Source organism: Anopheles arabiensis, chromosome X (assembly GCF_016920715.1).
Source record: "Anopheles arabiensis isolate DONGOLA chromosome X, AaraD3, whole genome shotgun sequence".
Taxonomy (NCBI): domain Eukaryota; kingdom Metazoa; phylum Arthropoda; class Insecta; order Diptera; family Culicidae; genus Anopheles; species Anopheles arabiensis.
In genome coordinates this window covers 3,978,779-3,998,587 of record NC_053519.1, presented here as the reverse complement: position 1 = coordinate 3,998,587, position 19,809 = coordinate 3,978,779, and the positions used below count along the sequence as shown (strand labels likewise).

Genomic DNA, 19,809 nt, shown 5'->3' with positions numbered 1-19,809 from the left:
GCTAACAAACCGAGGTAGAGGAGGGGCGCGAAACACGCCATCTGAATAAAAAAAAAAAACTTCACATTTTGGCGATGCCATGTGAACGAAACCTGATGAAAAGTCCAGGCCCCAAGGCAACTCCCGGGTGGGAGGTTAGGGGAGCAAAGCGAGTGGCACGAACCTTGGGATTGGAATAGTCGTCCGGTACATCTGTTAAGTGGCTTTTAGCAAGATGGCAAGTTTTTGGGCTAGGCCGTCGATAGGGGTCTGATCGGCTAGTCTGTCGGCCGCGCGCGCGCTCTTGTGCTTTTGTCGTGAAGAAGAAGAGTGTCTTCCTCTTTGTGTATCGCTCCCATCGGCCGGTGGAAGATGTCAGCTCATCGCGCAGTGCCTTATTGGTCATAATGTGTGGCCGTATCCAACCGCAAACAGGAGGCGTATGCCTACAAAAAAGATTATATTTGAAAAAAATATTCCTCGGCACGATGGCACGAGGGTCGTTTGCAACATCGTTCATTCATCATTTTTTTCTTATTTCTTTGAGTCTTTCTACCCAATGTACACACCGTGTGTCACATCGCTCATTGATTGCGATTGCGTGGCGGTATAAAGGAAGGAAACGGCGAACCCCTGCGCGGTTTTGGAAGGGGACGGCACAACACACAGGTGGTACGAGAATCCGGTTTTTTTTCGGAGCTAGTGAATGTACATCCCCGGCTACACCGTGTAGACCTACCCGATAGTGCCCAGACCGCTCGACGAGTGTCTAATTGGTTAGCACACTGATTCGCCACCCTGCCACGGGCTCAAGACGCTCGTTGCCGTTGAAGGGTTCTAGATTAGACGTGCAAGAAGTGCTCGGGGAAGTGTGATAATTTAGTTCCAAAAAGTGGTCGATCCTTGGGTGGGCGTGCTTTAGTGATGGGACAAGTTGGCAAACATCTGGATTTGACTCCGATCAGATTCCGAAAATTTCGGAACTAACTCAGGAAGGTAGAACCGTCCAGAATTTTCCGGAGCGGTTTGGAATTGTCTGGAGTCGTCCGAAGTCTTTGTCATTTGGAGTCATCTGGAGTCGTCTGCAGTCATCCGAAGTCCTTCGGTGTCATCTGGAAACAGCCGGAGTCGTTCACAGTCATCCAGAATTATTCGGAATCATTTGGAGTTGTCAGGAGTCGTCCGGAGTCATCCAGAGTCGTCCAGAGTCCGGGACGAAAGACGACAGGTGCAATGTACGGGCGACTCGGGACGACTCCAATTCCGGCCAACTCCAGACGACTCCGGACGACTTCGGATGACTTCGGATGACTCCAGGTGACCACAGGCGACTCCGAACGACTTCAGATGACTCCGGGCGATTCCAGACGACTCCGGACGTCTCCGACTCCGACTAACTCCGGGGGACTCCCGACGACTTCGGACGACTCCGGATGATTTCGTATGACTCCAGGTGACCTCAGGCGACTCCGAACGACTTCAGATGACTCCGGGCGATTCCAAACTACTCCGACTCAGGATGACTCCGACTCTGGACGATTCTGACACCGGGCCGAACTAGTAAATCTGATTTAGCCAAAGTTGGAATTGGACTAACTATAGCCGGAGTCGGACCGGAGTCGTGGGTGTGCTCCAGGGCGCACACCACTAGCGTGTTTCACCAGCAGCTATCTACCAACCGCGCGGGCGTTCGCACCTGGCAGGAGCTAAAACAAGATTTGCAGCCATCGCCACTCCAGAGATTTTCGACAGCCGTCTATGAACGGTGTTCAACAAAAAAAAAAAAAAAAAAAAAAACAGGTTGCCCAATTACCGTTCGTTGGTCCCGGTGGTCTTGTGTGTACGAGTGACAACAATTTTGGATGAACATTTCCCACCGTTTTAGTTGGGTTGGGCTGTATCTCCCCAATTGCTGCTTGTGCTGTGGTTGGGAAGAAGGGGAGCCTTTTTCTTTCCTTTTGTAATTCTTTTTGTTTCGGGGTGTGCCACCCGTTTTACGACACACACACACACCTGCCGGACAGAGGTAATTTCGTAATCAAATCATTCGAACTTTGATGCCCTTTCGGAACGCTCGCTTATCTTACGCGCGCGGCTTGGTGGAAGGAACGAACAAACGGAATGTCCAGGGAACACTCCCTGAGTGACTACTTTTTGTCGTCCCTGCACTCCCTTTCACTTTTTTTCGTTGTTTTGTTTTGTTATTGTTCATACCAGCCTGCGCGGCACACCTCATGCAGTCATACCATGGTTTGAGGAATTTTGAGATTTTATTTGCAGAATAGGTTGTCGTCGCGTGGTAATTAAATCGTTCCTGAAGGATGCAACTTATCGCCGCTAGCTTCTTATAGGAACTAGAGCTTTAGGTCTTTTTTCGATACGTTGTCACTGCAACAAAGTAACCTTCCGGGCAGGGCCCAAGACTACCGGCCCCAGTAGTGTTGGGCGTTACTCATGTTCATTTCCCATTACTTCAAAATGAAATCTAACAGACGGCAATAAAACAACACTTGACGAGCCTCAATGGGAGGATGCCGACGTCCACCGCTGACCCCGTACACTGAACCACCACTGTCTTCTGATGATGGGCAGGGTTATCGTAACTGTCATCGTAAAACGTCACTCTGTCGGCTACTAATGTCCATCTGCTGTGCCGGACTGCACACTATTTGTTTTGCGCACACGGCGTGTCTCACGCGGTGCTTTAATGAGCTTATCCTTTCGTGTGCACATTTGGCGAGAAACTCCCGCTCGAAGCGCTTCAGCGCTGAGAAGGTACCAGGACAGGTGACAATTGGCACGCCGGTTTTGTTGTTGTCGTTGTTTTTATTGCTCGCAGAAGCGGGTGGAATAAAACCGGCTCGTAAAAACGGGCGACATACAAACACTCCGGGGAAAAAAACGGTACGGAACCTACCCGCCATTTGTGGCCACTTTGTTGCAGTGCTCGGCCGAAAGCGAAAGCGTAAGCGGATTTATGATGAGCGCGCGTGGTTCGTGTCACGACGGACTCGCGGATTGAAGAAGCGATTTACAAAACAAATGATTGAATGATCATCAAACTGCAAAAAACAAACACAAACAACACCTGTGGATTTTCCCCTTTTCATTGATCAATTTTATTCCTTTATTTTGATGATTACATTCTTGCTGTATATGCCTGCTTTGCACTCACATACCTCTAGGGCGCATAGTAGTTGTGTGAGAGGGTAACAAGAATCTGTTTAAAGTTTCAACGACCTTTTCTTTTCCCGCGTTCCACCGTTCGACTGCTCGCTCAAGCATGCAGCTCTTTTCTTTTTCAACCACGTGACTTCTCGCTACCACCACCAATACCTTTTCACAGTGTGATGCACATTTCCCTCTCGAAAAAAAAAAAAGGTGGTCTAAAACAGGTGTTCCGTTCCGACTGGCTAGCGACCACCCTCCAACCCGCCAACTCATCTGCCTGAAAAACTTTCACTGATTTTGAACAACCTGAACGCGCCTGAAGGTCGTCAAACGCAGAAGCTCACGTATCTCGGTTAGTGGCTGTACTGTGGTGGTGGTTTACAAGCACTGCGGCACGAACTCCCCCCGTTGCGCTACTATTTTGGGGGTACTGTGTGTGTGTGTGTGCTGTGTGTAATTTAAAGGGCCACTCCTAACGGCTTCTCCATCCCCACACACACACGTGAGCTGCACACGAAACATATCTGCACATCGGAACTGGAATGCACCATCAGATTGGGTTCGTTCGTTCGTTTCCTGACCGTGAGTGGACAAAGGAGAAATTGAAACAGAAGCTAAAGTTAGCTGCACAGGAAAGCGAGTGTGAGAGTTAGCGTTGTTGTTACTAGGAAACAGTGGGGATCTGAAGGCCGTTGACCAACCGGGCGATGATGCGTTTCGACGGCAAAGCTGCTGCTATCGATGATCACAAAAACACACGAAACCGCTGGAGGGATGATGATGATCATGCTGATCTGCTGACGCGGCCATGGAATGCAAGGCTAGCCGCCTGTCATTGCGCATGTGTCACGACACTACGAGATTGCATGAAGAACACGGATATATCGCAATCTCGTACCTCTGACAGCGAAAGCCATATGTATATGGATACAACTACGTACAATAGTTGTAAAACAGTTATTGGTATGATATTTCAACATGTTTACTACATGAATCATTCAAACCAGTCACCATCACCATCGATGATGGTCTATATCCGGGTCCAGAACTAGGTATCGGAACTGGCTACCGTCCCCTTGGGAAGGTTCGCGTACACAGAGTTATGTTTTGTTTCTAATTGCGATTTATTGTTCCTGGAAAATGGACTATTACAGTCCTTTAGCGCTAAAAGCTAACTATAATTCATCTATTATCGTCTCTAAGGCATCAATTTTTGACAGTAAGTCATTCGCAATGTTTACAAAATTTAACGTAATGTCTGAAACTCTGTGTTCCAAAATTATTGAATTGAAGTTAGGTAGATAATAATTGGTTACTGCCACATATACGGTCTACCGTAGGTAACTGTTGTAATCTAATGACGTTACTACCGAAGCTTTCCGCAATGAGGTTGAGGATCGTAACATGATCGTAACCATACGGTGGAGCCACGTGGCCAAAACGCACTTTTTCCGCGCACAACTCTACAAGTACTTTTTCTGAAGATTGGCCAGGATAGTGTCGGTACGAGCACATACCGATCGTCTGTATCGGGCGTTATTCTTCTTATACATGTCAATTATGTATGCCTTTCACCAGCTTCATGCTGTGATTCATATATTATTTTGCCGTACGAGATCTGCATCGAAGAGAAGCCTTATGGAGCCATCCTCCGGTTGTATATTCCACCATGCTCAGCTGCTGGTGAGCTGTTAGCACCTATTGGTAGTCCATTAAATTTTGGAATAATGTCTATCGATTGACGAAAAAACTCGTCAAGAGACATTCTCTCCTACGCTACTTCTTTCTGGCATCTCGTGGAGAGTTTCCAATCTGTGACAGCAGGACCAGTTTCAGTTGCCATTGACGATAAAGGTGTCAACATGCAGAGATGTTAACAGCCGCGCATTCTCTGTATGCTAATTCCGACACTTGCGAAACCGAAGCCGATTGCGTCGGTGGACGAATTAATATTGATGAGTTTTAGAGCCTGTCGCGATGGATGGTGTACCTTTGCACCGCCGTTGGCAAGTTCACCTGCCGCTAGGTGATCTCTTCCTTTAGATAAACATATATCTTGCTCACCCACACACATACACACAGCGTATGTGTGGAACGGTGGACCAATGGGGATGAATCTGAATGCTCCAAACACCTGTGAAGTCGAAATCTTGCCTGCCATCTTCATCCGTGCGGTTTCGGTGCGGTCCCGTGTCGTACGCTTACGGAATATTTCCTTTGTTACACCTGGGGACTCAATTTCGTTGGCTCTTTGTGTGTTTGGATGTATGTGTATATGTGTGTGTGCATGGGGTAATTTCGTACGCAAGACACGCCAAGCGAAACATACACACCCCACTCACATACAATAGCATGTACGCGGATGTGCATAGCTTCAGTGTGTCGCATTCTTCTCTGGCACCTTTTCCCTCCGGGTAAGACGGCTACGGCTTTCTCTTTCTTTGCATTCCACCACACGAAAATGAACGTAAGCACAGCCGTAATGTCTAGTGCCCAAGGGCGCTTATTTGTGCGATATTTCGGTGCATGGATTGCGGATGGATAAGCATTCTACGCAAGAAGATACCATAGCCCCCACCGAAGAGCCCTCGCAACGGTTGAATGTCCTTATGACACGGTACATACTTCCGCCCTATACTTCCTCATTTGGACGCAAACACATCTTCCAATTGACCACCGCCGGCGGTTTGTCCTTGCCGCCGCCGTCGCTACCCGTGAGTCGCATTGATGATTGAGTCTCTGAAGAAGTTGTTGGCTAAAGTCCAGGGTCTGCAGGGTGACTCCAACAAAAAAAAAAATATAACAAAGCAAACTTGGTGGTGTTTGATTTTTGCTCCCAGCTGATTCGGAGCTTAGGAGATGAGCACCGGCCATCCATTCGATGCATCTCTTACATTCTCCTGATGCACTCAGGGTCACGTATTATGAAGGAGCGTATATGACGCGCAGGTACACTCGAATTGCTTGAGTCAAAAACATGTTCCGCACTGACTGTTGTTGTGCCCAGTACCCTGTCCCCCTTGAACCTTGGATGCCTTTTTTACATAGCTTCCGTCTTTTTTTTTTGTTTTGTGTTGTTCCCCACCGCCGGCCCTGTAGCCACATCATGTCATGCATTGTTTTCAAATCTTTCCTGGGTGTCTGTGATAAATGAAAGCGAAGTGAAGAGCAACATTAATGAACTTGTCAAAAAGCAAGGTAGGTAGGGAGTTAGTGGGGGCACTTCACATTTCGATTGTATGAGATGCGTTTATGCCGAGAGTGAGCGTTCTAGCACCCTCCCCCTCCACTCGGCCAACCTTGACTCGTTGAGCTCTACCGGCTAGGAGGTCATTATGAGTTTAACCTCTCAGGGTCTCGGCGGCGAAGAAGCGTTTTGCACCACGGCGCTACCACTACTGGACTGGATCAACGGTTGAAAGCCTTAACGATGCCGCGGAGCTGATAACAGTGATGCAGCACCAAGTGTCGTACCAGATCCGGACCATCAGAACTAGTGATGGCTAAAGATGGCCACGATTCGGAGTCGACTGAGATCCGACTAGGAACATTTCGGAACCAACTCTGGAATGTTTCAGAACCGACTCTGGAACATTTTGGAACCGTTTGGAATCGGCTTGAGTCGTCCGGAGTCATTAAGAGTCGTCCGGAGTCCGCCGGATCCAACTCGAGTCAGCTACCTGGAGTGGCCGCTGTAGTCCGGAGTAGGTCGGAGTCGGGTGAAGACAGCCAGTGCAATATTTTTGTGGTTAGGCGTTTGATCTCAGACTCCAACACCTGCAGGCTCCACTCCACTCAAACTGCTATTCTGAGAAAGAAAGGCCTGTGTAAAAAGAATTCGCGCATACGACTCCGGAGGACTCCGAATCCGAGCGAAATTAGTGGTTCCGACTTTGGATTCCGACTTTGGATTTCGACTTTGGATTGCGAGTCAGAATCGGACTTACAATAGCCGGAGTCGTATCGGAGTCGTGGGTGCGCTCCAAAGAAACCACACCACAGACCAGGACGACAACCAGAATAAGTGGGACGGGCCCGAATCAGCAAACGGCTCGTTGCTAAACGGAACCCTCCGGCAGCACTCTCCAGCTGCGAGGTGTTTGGGAGGGACGTGCTGCTTGCATAAAACAGGTTGCACTCGTTTTCACTTTCGTTGCTGCCTCTGGAAGGCGAAGGCGGTTGCGTATCGTACTCGTACGGAAGCCACCAAAGTGTGCGCGGATAGCAGGGCTTGGCGGTAGTGTGGCGACTGGCGCTATCCGACACCTTGTTTGAATCTTGAAGTAGCAGGGCTCCCACTGTAACGGTATATTGTAATCAGCTTCTCGCGAAAACGAGCGCCATATAAGAGTGTTGTGTGACGCCTTTACGCCCGTTGGCAACCTTACTGCCGTGCCCAGCAAGCAGGAAGTACTCAAAATTCGCAATATTATGGATAAGGTTAAGTTTCTCTATCACTGGCAGATGATCCAGGTTGATAAACGTAAGGCAAACTAGACTAGAGGGAGCCTAGCTATTATGTTTGCTTAGTGCAACGAAGGCGATTCTCGGTGTTTTTTTACTCTTCCTTGAAACGCAAAAGACGCACCCCATTGATGCCTGCTAACACAGACATATTCTGTGGCCTTTGCCACGCTTCGCTCGGCCGGGATTTTAATGCGGCAATTCGGTGGTAATGTACCGTATTGCATAAGTCGCACGCAAGAGAGAGGAAGAGAGAGAGAGCGTAATAACCTGGTTGATCATCACTTAACCAGGCACTTGAAGCTCGCGCCCCATCTCGACGACGGCAGTTTAAGTTGTTTGTACTCATCGGTCGTGTCTGATAGATGAAAATTGCCCGGGACGCCGAAACGCTCAGAAGCAGTTCTTGAGGTCACACGATCTGTGACGCGTGAATGTTAAGTATACGGTCAAACACGAGCCGTAAGAGCTGTCGGTGGTTGTGAGTGAATGCACCTTGTCCGCTGCACTCGCTGTAGGGGTTTGATGGCGGTGAAACACACATCAAACAGCCTATCGAAAGCAGTGTCGGGTTTAGGATATCACGGCCGTAAGTGGTAATAAGAGGTGAGGGCTACTGTACACCGGGTGGGATGTCCTAAGAGTTGTAGTCGGTCGTTTAAGGGGCCCTCATAGGACAAGAATACAGTGAAATCTCGCTAAGGTGAATCTTCAAGGGACCGTCAGCTTAGAGAGATATTCATGTTGAGGAAATCTAATGAAGGTGTTGCAGTGAAGTATCTAAGAAACCATGTGAAAAACATGACATCCTTAAACCAATATTTTTGTGAATTGTCACCCAAAAATGCATCTTAGAGAATTTCAGCTGCCAAATTGCATATACAGCTTGAAGGATATTCGCCTTAGGGAGACATTAAAGAAGCATTTCATCTTGAAGAGACTAGAAAGACTAGAATCATTTCATCTTGAAGAGAGAGATTTCACTGTATAAAATATTCGAAGAATATGGATTTTCTGCATCTCTTTCTGTACACTACTTACGGATGAAACTATTAGACACAAAACGGCCTCTTGTGAAGAAATTCAATCATAAAAGGGCAAGCGAGAAATCACTGTGAAATCAACTGTCATTCTGTGGAGTTGTGTCGAGAGACTTTGCCATTTCAGTGCAATGGCAAGAAGCTACCAGTTGAATCACCTCGGCAGGGTGAATCGCCCGCACAGTGGCCCACCACGGCATACGGGATTTACGCAATTCGGACAGGCATCACCGCGCACGCAAACATAAATTTTGATCTAATTACTCGAGGAAATGGCCCACACATTCGTCCATCATTATGCGCCCATTAGAAAGCTACAGGGGGTGGGGAGAGCAGCTCATTATAGGTTGAGCCAAAACTGAACCAAGGAGAAAAGTGTGCTGTATCGATCGGCGTGTTCAACCTTTTCGTCGGACCCCGATAACCGTCTGTGTTACGCATTCCAGCTTGGGGCATGGTTTGTACATGTGCAGGTATGTGTTTGGACGTTTGCGCTTTTTACATTTCTTCGCTACACGCAACCGTCCGCCGGTGGTTTCAGCCAAACAATCGAAGAGGTTTCGAATACTCGTCGTGAATCCAATAAGATGTGACTCTGCCATGTCGGCAAAAGGCATTGTAGGTGGAAGTGTAAGATCAAGGAAATGGAATTACACCGATGTTCCTATGAATTACGAATCATATTCAACCTATTATTGTTGAGCTGGTAGGAGCATCAAACTGTTTCACACGGTTTTTGGAACTGATACGAAAATAGCAAGCCATCAAATTAGATGCCAAAGCACTCCACATTTTAAGGACCTTGACTTAACTCGTTCTTCCTAAGCGCTGATGTGGAATGCTTTTTATTGTCGGCGTTGATTGTAAAGATCGGAAGAATATTCGAACACAACGGGCCGCTCAAACTGCTGATTGATGAGATTGATGAGTCGCAAGGCATTGGAACTTGATGCTAATAACGATTAGATGCTGACAAGGAACTAGTTTACACAATAGAATCCTTATTGAAATGAAGTGAGGAAATAGGCCTCGATTGCGCTCTAACTCTTCTCTAACGCTCTCTCTTCTTTTAAGATGTAAGCCAAAAATATGATATTTCAACCTTCCCAGTGGAACAACAGTGGATTTCAGAGTGTTAATATGATTTATAACTTCAAACTGTCAAACTCCATACATAAAAAAAGCTATCTAGTGCCGTAAAACCCCCAATGCTAGTTTACTCTTTTAAGACCCGCCAGCGCCTTTGCGGAACACCTTCTGAAATTGGGGCCCCAAAATCGCCGAAAACAAAAATCGGCCGTTGCCATTTAGCCGATACATTTATTTGACTGTTAATCTCTAGCGAAAGGTGATCGCTCCGCTGCTCTGACCGATAATTGGACGGCGCAGTCGGCGCAACTCCTGATTGGGCATAATTTGGCGGTGGTAGGTTTCGCTCATCTGCTGCGCATACATAATGGGCATTGGCGAGTTGCGGCAGTGCCACTGTAGTACCGCATCAGTCCAATCGTAGCTTCCACTTCCTTTTCTATGCGTTTCACTGTCGATGCCGATGTTGTTGAAAAATCATATCACTGTTTGACGTCTAGCGCATACACTCGCCATCAATATATATCTGTGTGTGAGTGTGTGTAAGAGAGAGGGTATGTTCGATTGAAGGCGCTGCTTCATCGCAGCGCTTCTGCGTCCGGCGGACCGTGGACTTTCTCTTTTAAACGGCCAATACCGTTTGGGTGGTTTCGGGTGGATTGACTTTCCTTTTCCCGCTACTGGAAGCAGAAATACCGTTGGCTTTCTTGCTCTCTTATCTTGGAAGTCCGACAGACATCACTGGACACATGGCTCAGGTCTGCACTGGGCTTTCCTATCGTGTTGTGTTAACGGTACAAATCATTCGAAGAATTCGCACGACCACAAACATCGATACATCGGGCGTTTGACTTTCATTGGATTGGGTAAATATGCGCCCTACGAAACGAAGCTGTCAACTGATATGCTCTGCTTGTTACCTCACTCCGAACTATTAGCTTAATCTTGATCAGCTGATCTTTTCTTCACGTGCCCGAGGTTTCGATTACTTTGGCATAGGATCACTACACTGTGAATGACAGTGGAATAACCAAGCTGTTACGCACATCAGATGATATTCCAGACCCTCTACACAATCACTCACCGTCCCCAAAAAGAGCTGCAGATGTCTGGCGATAAACCATAGTGAAACGTCCCAAGATTATAAGCGTACGAAATTGCGTTCTGAAAGGGGAACGTTGTGCACTAACTATCCGTCAATTGTGTCTATTTTATTTATCTCAGTGTCGTCTGCAAATGCTGCTTGCGCGCAATAATGGCAATTCGTACTAAGCTCGGTGCCTGTTTGTCGAGTGAAAGCGTTAAATTTGGGGACAAACGCAAACTCAGGCACAAGCACGCACTGCGAGCGGGGCTTTCGACACAAACCTTTGCGCTAAAGCCGGATTTAAATCCTTTCGCTTGCCTGGGAAGCCAGAGATGCAGAGATGATGCAATCAAACGCTTCGCTTCGGGATTGATTGTTTCATGAATCGAAAACAAGTTGTCCAAATTGATGGTAGTTGGGCGTCACTTATACATTTTGATAAGTTTTAAGACCTCTGTTGCCACGAGCAATAGAATTTTAACAACCTCGGTTAAATAAATAAGTAAAATAAGAGTGCTCATCAATGTTTGTAACCCCTACAGAATAGGGATTTTCGGGCATGATAGTGTGCGAGAAAGCGTGCGATCCACACGAGCCAAGAGGACGAGTTGTCTCGTAAAAAATGTGATCTTTAGCGCCGAAGACCCTTCGATTTTTTGCGGGGATGTAAGTCCTGCCGCTGCTGCTACCAGGTGTACGCAGCGGACTTTTCGCGGCCGCATTAGGCGGCATGTCTCTCTGCCTGACCAAACTCTCTCTATCTATCTCTCCCTCTATCTCTTTCTATCTTTCTCTCTCTGTCTAAGCTCCATACCGTGGAATGTGGGGTGCTGGCTAGGCGAAAACTGGTGGCTGCGCACGTAATGAGGCAAGTAGGGCATGCGTTCGCCGCCGCATTTGCCACCGTTTGTTTCAACATCGTGCTGGGGAGGGAGGATGGTGACCACGAGACCACCCGACCCAGGGCAGCCCTGAGAACAAGAGCAGTGTGTGTGTTTGTGTTTATGTGTGGAATCTGCTCCACAGGGCGGCAAACCTGACGCTCCACCGCCTGCAACCTGCACAACGATCTCTCGACCTGCGCTAGCTTTTACGCGGCAAATTGCGCGCACAAACTGGAAATACTAGTTCGCGCAGACTAAGTCCGTGTGCCGTTTTTGTGCTCGAGGTCATTTGGAATTTTGTGTTTGGCACTTAAGTTTGGCTAACATAGTTTGGCCAGCGTTCATACTATTGGAATCAGTTGGACAAGGTTCTCAGCAAGAATCTCGTAGTATTAAGACTGCATGACATATTGACTGCGTCCTCAGAACTGATATCTTCTAGGTTAATCAATGGTGTATCCATATGGAGCTGTGAGAATGCGTTGTTTAAGACGTTGGGTGTGCAACACTTCACTTCAGACAGTGAACAACAAGTAGAGATATGCATCTGACGGCGACACGAAGATGTTTTCGTTGCTGTGGTACCGTTTCGGAAATGTTTCTCTTGTGCTTGTCTTTCGTCGCTTTTATAGGAACTTTGTACGGATCTGTACGACGACCCGAAAACAAAGAGCATCTAAGGGTTAAAAAAAACAACCTGAGCTCCTGGAGTGTGAACTATGGAAGAGGGAACTTCGTCTCCCTTAGATGGATCCGTGAACAGTTTGGGATATCTGGACTGGAATTAATAATGTATCTGTCACTCGTTCGTTTTAGTGTTGATGTATGTGTGTATCAAGACATTGACGTAAACAGAAAGTGCGCCGGAGGGCACTCGGCAACCACCTACAATATCTGTCACCTGACCTGACATACACCAACAGACCTCCCCCAATACAATCGCTCCCCTCTATCACGTATTTCCGAATCAAACCTGACGTAGCAAATGGAGGATGTTCTTTTTCTCTTGTATCTCGTTTTCTTACCCTTTTTCCGTCTCTCTCTCGCTCTCTCTCAGTCTCGGTAATTCCCGTCCAACATCGTATGTGTGTGTGTTGTATAGTTGCTACGTGTTCATTGATCAATCACTTCAGCCAGCCTGCTGCCTGCCCTCTCGGCTTATCGGTAATAGTTGTCGTAACGCGGCTTTGTCCCGCACCTGCAGCTGCGTGTGAGCTATCTGAAACGCGCACAGCCCGAACCTCCTGGGTCGATTACTCAATCGCCGTACGCCATTGTCATTCGATTGGGTGTGTGCATTCGTGTTTTGCATTTTGGCTCCCACGTTCGTCGTTTGGAATGGAAATGACGGTCAACCGTGCTGAGGGATGGAAACGATCCTTTGTGAGGATGGCGGCATCGCAGGACGCTTGATAATCAGACTGATATTAACTTTGATATAGGCTTTGGGCGATTTGGTTTTCAATTATAACGCTGTGTCGGGCTAGAACGGCACCGCGAGAGCTTATGCTGGCGGTAGGCAGACACACTAATGTAGATTTATTCCAACAGTTTCGTTAGACGAATAGTGGTTTTCTGCCGGCCCAAGGTTAACTTTCCATGTATCACGAAATAGGGCCCCTCCCAGACGATGCCACACAAGAAGATGGTACCTAATTATATTCTCTACACCTGAACCTTCCTTCCAACTCCAACACAACACTCCGAACAACTTGGGCAGGAATGTGGACCCCGAGTCGTGTAAACGAGAGAAGGTGGAAGGGAGAAGGGAAGGGGAGGGGGGAGTGTTATTAACTAAAATGAAATGATATAAAACTATCAAACTATCTAGGAGGACGATCTCGGCCCTGTCCGGTTTTTGGTTGATTTTATGATACGCTAACGGGCGACCGAACGCTACGAGACCTTCATCCACTGCGAGCTCGGACGTGTTGGCTTTTGGAACTCAGAATAAGAAACCGAAATAAAAGAGAAGACCTCACCCTTAATGGAGGAGTTTTGGAATTTAGAGGCCCAGTAGTAAAAGCGATAAGCTGATCTGCCTTTTTTGATTTTGAGTATCATTTTATCTTCCCGTCGCACTTGTGGCTCAGCCATATATCGGCTAAGGACGGCTCGTTTTCCGTGAGAGCGAGCAGGCACGGCATAAGAAACCTGAAATTCCGCCTGTGCGCTCTCGTGCACTCGGTGTCTACCAAAGGCTACGATACAAGTACAGAGCATTGCGGAAGGGGCACGGAGGAATACAGATCCGGGCTCGTTCGGACTCGCTTAGACTGGTCCGAACGAACCCGTACGGGAAATGTTTGAAAAATAATGAAATTAAATTAAGGAAGGAAGTTGGTTCGGAAGAATTGAAATCCGAACACGTCTAAAACTCGACCGAAATTGCCCGGAATTTGCGAATTCAAATCAGATTTCAAATTCTTTCACTTCAGTTCAGTTCGGATCCAGTAGACTGATCCAAGAATTCCATCCCGAATTACTCATAACTAGATAAGACGTTTGAATGATGTTGGGGCTATGAGGATGTGTATCTATTGCATATTGACGACACAAGCACTCTAATGACACGGGCATAACGTTCTTTTTTCTGTTTCCTTTGCTTTTCAGAAATGCAGTGCAACAGCGAACCTCCATCCCTGCATGCGGGGATACAGCTCCGTCCACACACAGCAACCGGCCGGCCCGATACGGGAGTATAACATCGACCCATACATACTGCTGGAGGACGAGCTGAAATATATCTTTGAGGACATTAGGCAGGTAAGTGTCTTGGCAACGTCAGCTATTACAGAGCAAATGTGTATTTCCGGTCAAATGTGGACAAATCTTACCGTGGGATTATGAGATTATGTCGTCTCCCGCAGTTAACTATCAACTACATAATTCGTAGCATCCATTTTGGGCCTCAAACTCGTCGGTCCCGACTTGCACATCAACCATGAACAACCGGTTGTTTGCCGCAAATTGCAAAAAAAAAGTACAAGAAAATAGACAGACAACACACGTAAAATCAATCAATTTTGGCTAGTGCGTCTGTTAGGTTCTAAAAACCCACACACACACAGCATTCAGACGAGATTGTGATCATTTATAATGCTAAACTCGTGCGACGAGCGCTCGCAATCGAGCGCTCTACAATTAATTGGTGATGGCTCGTTTTTATTGAGAGTTAATTACGACACGATTTATGACAGCTTGGTTTGGAATTAGCGTTGGTCAAGACGATGCAAGGGGTCGATGTTTTATCAGTATCATGCATTCGGCGGCATAGTTTCACGCATCGTCTTGACCGGTGTGACGAATTTGGCGTGTACGTGTGTGCCTCTTATGTGTGGTTGCTGTAGGAATTAGCTTTCGGCTCCTTTTCCCGTACAGGCTACAGCGCCGAGGAAGAGCGTGCGCGCGCGCGCGTCTAACGGAACGTTTGTACTCCCGGTGAGCTACGCAGCAGCGTGTACGGCAGAATCGTACGATGGAGCTGATCGAATATGTATATTCGTTTTGGTTTTGGTCTCTCCTTCCATTGACCTTTTTTTTCTCGTTCGTCCTCCAATAAACCGCTCTCTAGACGCTATCACTGTTTTGAAATTTGGAGGTTTCGTATTTGTGCAATAGCCGAAGCCCCGATTTTGGAATGTTGTTTCGAGCCAAACTGATTACTCGTGAGGCAAGTTATCATCATCATCATCATCTTCATCATTATCAACCTCAATATCGGGCAGCAGCGATCGGTTGACCTGAAAAAAAAGGTTGCTAAAATAGAAGACACAGAGAAGAGGAGCAAGCGTTGCTGGCGTTGGGAAAGTTTGAATTTGTTGGGGTGTTTTAGGCTCTGCTCTGATATAATATAGCAATACCCTCAAAGACCAAGTCCTATCGCATTGTCATGGTCGCACAGCGTGAGGCATGATGACTACTATCCAAAATGTGAAGGAACAAAAAGAGTTCCTTAAAACAAAAATAAAACATGCCTTAAAGCGAGTGATTAGTGGACAGTATAGGGCGTGGGACAATCGGGCGGGCAAGATGGTTTGTTTGATATTCAACGACGGTTTTGTTGTTGTTGGAGCAGTAGGTACGGGCGTGGTCTAGGCGGTTTCAAGGCTGTTTGCGTTTTGGAAACATTTGGTGCGTTCAGGATTTTGGAATTTGGAAACATTTGGTGCCCCTATGCCAAGGTCCCGGAGGTCCGGCCGACACTGAAATCATCGATCTGAGGCGTTTTACGTGTCAGTGTCGCATAATGAGCTCTAGGCCCGCTATCTTCGATGGGTGACTTCAAACATTTCGAGCGCATTTGGGAAGACCGTCAACCCCCAACACATTGCGAACGTGTTCATTCGTTTAGATGACGGATGAGTGTGTGCATCCTGCTGCTGCTAAGCTGGGGCCAACGTTCATCTTCATGGTCACGGCAACGAACTCCATTTGCAGGAGGGCTCTGAAAGGGTCGTCTGGGGGCTTGGAGGATGTCGTCACGCCGTCATAATGGTGGGATTTTCCGCCTGCCTTGATTGGTGAAACATCCCCGCGTGCGAGAAGCAGGTTCCGAGGAAGGAAGGTCCTGCCTTGAACTAGGATCGTTGTCTGCTGTAGCGTCATGCCGTTCCGGGGGAATTTCCGGGATTGCTCCCCTTGTGGTAGGAATCACAGCGCTACAATTATCGGCCAAGCATTGGGAAAATGGCAGTAATCTGCAAAGGGCAGGAGGACTGGTTTCGCCATGCTGATGCTAGAGCATGCAGTTTAAGACCTTTCGAGTGATGACCTTTTGGACCTTTTGTACTTCTTGTGATTTGTACTTCTTTGTACTTCTTTGTATCCTCTGCTGAATTTGATATGCTCATTTCTTTTCCATCTTTTTTTACCTTCCATTTGCAGGAAATCAGCCGCGCGACAAATCACCAGGAGCTGAACAAAATTGCCGTCTACTACTTCGACGGGCAGGGTAAAGCTTTCCGCCCGATGGTTGCAATACTGATGGCGAAGGCACTGAACTATCACATGCACAACGAAAACAGGTAGGCAGCGGCGGGCTCATTAATACTTGACTAGGTGGAAACGCTCGGTGGAGAGAGCACAGCAAAAAAAAAGGGCAAGAAAATCACACACAAACACACACGATCGCGCGCGGATTGTGTTTTTTCCCTCTGTGCAAAAAAAAAAAAAACCCACAGATAACGCGCCGGTTTTCTTCTGCTGCCGACCGTGACCCTTACAGTCTGCCGGCGAGCTGAGGGGAGAGCGACTTGACTTTTGTTTTGCTATTTTTCGACTCTGCAGAAATTAGAGGGCAATATACGTACTGGCAGGGGGTACTGTATGCTTCCAAGGTGAACCGGAACGCGTGTACGGAAGATGCACGCGTCGATGCAGGGATAAAGTGCAAAGTGCAATGTCGCCCGATGCCGATAGCGTGTGGCGATTTATTGCAAAAGCAACCGGACCCACCTGCGGTATCGGCTCATTCTTCCGCAGTCATCCGCTCGGTCATTGACGTTCTGGGTCGTTGATTTTTTTTTATCCGAAGAATTCCTGAACATCCAGCAGAGGGACATCAAGCATCCTGTTGCTTGCTGTCCGATGAAGTTACCTTGTTGGTGTCATCAGAAATATTCTCGTTTTCTTGTTTTTTGGGCGTTTTGTAGCTTTTTCGTTAAAATCCGGTCGTCGGCAAAGGGTGGGCTCCAAGCAGAACGAACTCGGCAGGGAACTCGTTCCTCAACTCGTTTTTGGTATGCTAGGTTGGATCATTTTTCAACCGCCCTCCTCAATGTTCCTTTTTGTTGTGCTGGTGATAGCAAGGGAAGGAAAAACTAGGGAACAAGGGAAACCAACCACCAATTAGATGTCCAGTCCGTAGCACAAAAACCCAGCGCGAAAGATGACAAAAGGTTTTATTGGTGAGATCGACACCGACAGAGCACTCCGTGCGCGGCTTACAACCCGGACACTGCGAAAACCGCGCCTAATCTCAGAAACACAGACAAGACACAGGCTCATGCATATTTATGGCACACAGATTTTAGGGTTCGCGCCTCTCATCTATGTCCCCGACGCAACGATAAATTGGTCGGTCTCAAAAAACAAAACAAAAAAATCGTCGCGCGAAGAACGTTTCTTTGGAAATAGGGCGAAAAGGGAAGAAGTTGTGCTTCTTGGCAGCATTAGTTTCTGAATATATTTGTTATTCTTGCTTCTTAGCATGCTTTTGAGGGTGTTTTACAAAGCTTGTCTCCGATGAGTCGACCATTAGCATAATACATTTAATAATTTACACCCGACGGCGTATAGCTCTGGCAGGTGTCGGTCCCACCCAACCGGTGTAATGTCCGGTATGGCATGGGCCCGGCCTCGCGTCTGACTCAACCGCAACTTGCCCCGAACCGAACGCTACTTACGGATGCACTGTTTTTTTTCTTCTTCTCTCTTCTCTCCTATTTTCTCGCTTTTCCGAACTGCCAACTGCCCGCCCTGTACATCGTAGTGACGTAATGAACGCTCAGCGACAGATAGCAATGATTTCAGAGATGATTCACACTGCCAGCTTAGTGCACGATGACGTTATCGACCAGTCGTTTGCCCGGCGGGGTAAGCCGAGCGTCAACGTCCTGTGGAACCACAAAAAGGTAAGCATCTTCTAACACCAAGTATGAATCTCTTTCCCGCTGACATTCCCTGATTTTCGAACTGCTACTCTAAAACAAAAGCAAATTCGTCGTGATTGAGTGTAGAATTGTGTTGCGTTTTTTTTGGATGACGTCAATTAAAGATAGTCGTAGAATTTCTCGGTGACAGCTTTTGGTTGCAAGTTTAACAACGACTCCAGGTTCCAGCATGGCCGTTTGACGTCAGTTGCACCATCACCGACACATGCAATGATCGATGAGAGCGATGCCACTGATCAACTGAAGATCTTCACGTGAAGATTCGTCGAAGTTGGGGAATTCCCCAAATCTTGTACCAGGATCTCCCTACAACAACAATCATTATCCAACCCGGATACCGCCTGGTGAGGATTGCATCGCGGTGCGGCGTTATAATTTCAATTTGCAAGCAACAACGCGTCGCCGCACACTTGCACACTTCCTTGAGGGGTACGTGATGGAATCGTTGGTATAACGCCAACACGCGCGCATCCTCATCGCGACGGCAACGCGAGCTTCGACGGGGTGCGCGAAAACATACGCTCCAACAATCGATTAACAACCGGATCGTGACCGCAATACGGAAACGGAAACGCGATGTTAGAGCGTTGTTTTCGGGCGAAGAAACGAGCAGTGCGCGCTACTCGATGATGGTTGAAGCTGGCTTGGTTTGAAATGGCTGGCGGCGGCGGCGGCACGTTCAGTGCAGCGGCTGGGAGCGGCAATTAAGAGTGCCGTCCGTTTGGTATTCTGCGCATCGACAGCCTTCCAGCTAGGGGCTGACCTTGCTTATAAAGGGGTTTTCGATGATTGTATTGACATGCACAGTTGTTGTTTTGTTCGAGTCGTTCTATGATATATTGAATTGTACGGAGACAGGCGTGTACATCTTATTTGTTGCTATTGAGCTGTCATTAGTTTTGATTTATTAAAAAAAAAATGCGCCAAACTACCACTGTGGCAATCATTTTAATGTAATATACTTAATAACTAGTAAATTAGTTAAAACAGTAATATCATCCAACAATTGTCTGGTATATTCAGTTTACATACAAATAAGAATGATTCACGAGCTCCAACTGAAATGGTATGAAAGTGACAGCTCAACAGCAATACTGAGCATGGTGTTGGGCGCATTAAGTATCCTTCTCGTACGAGAAGATAACTTCTTCTTCTATTTGGTGTAACGTCCTAAGCGGACATGCCGGCCTGTACAGGCTTTCGAGGCTTAATTCATTACCACACAGCCGGATAATCAATCCTTACTACGGGGAGACGGTCCATTGTAGGCTTGAACCCATGACGGCCGCATGCTAGTGAGTCGTACGAGTTGACGACTGTACCACGGAACCGCGAGAAGAAGATAACGTCAATATCAATAAAACACCCGAAGAAAGGCTCTACGAATTTACAAGTATCCATACTACATGCTTGGAATATAT

At 47.3% G+C, this 19,809-nt stretch overlaps 1 protein-coding gene across 4 annotated transcripts in view; it reads left to right on the top strand.

Annotated features, from left to right (window-relative positions):
* LOC120905828 (all trans-polyprenyl-diphosphate synthase PDSS1-like) overlaps positions 1-19,809 on the top strand; it is a 52,115-nt gene that overhangs the window by 15,008 nt on the left and 17,298 nt on the right. For all 4 annotated transcript variants that reach the window (XM_040317038.1, XM_040317037.1, XM_040317034.1 and 1 more), the window contains exons 3-5: positions 14,328-14,480; positions 16,602-16,741; positions 18,208-18,349. In XM_040317038.1, coding sequence (XP_040172972.1) covers positions 14,328-14,480; positions 16,602-16,741; positions 18,208-18,349 — 435 coding nt within the window. The remainder of the gene's footprint in view (positions 1-14,327; positions 14,481-16,601; positions 16,742-18,207; positions 18,350-19,809) is intronic.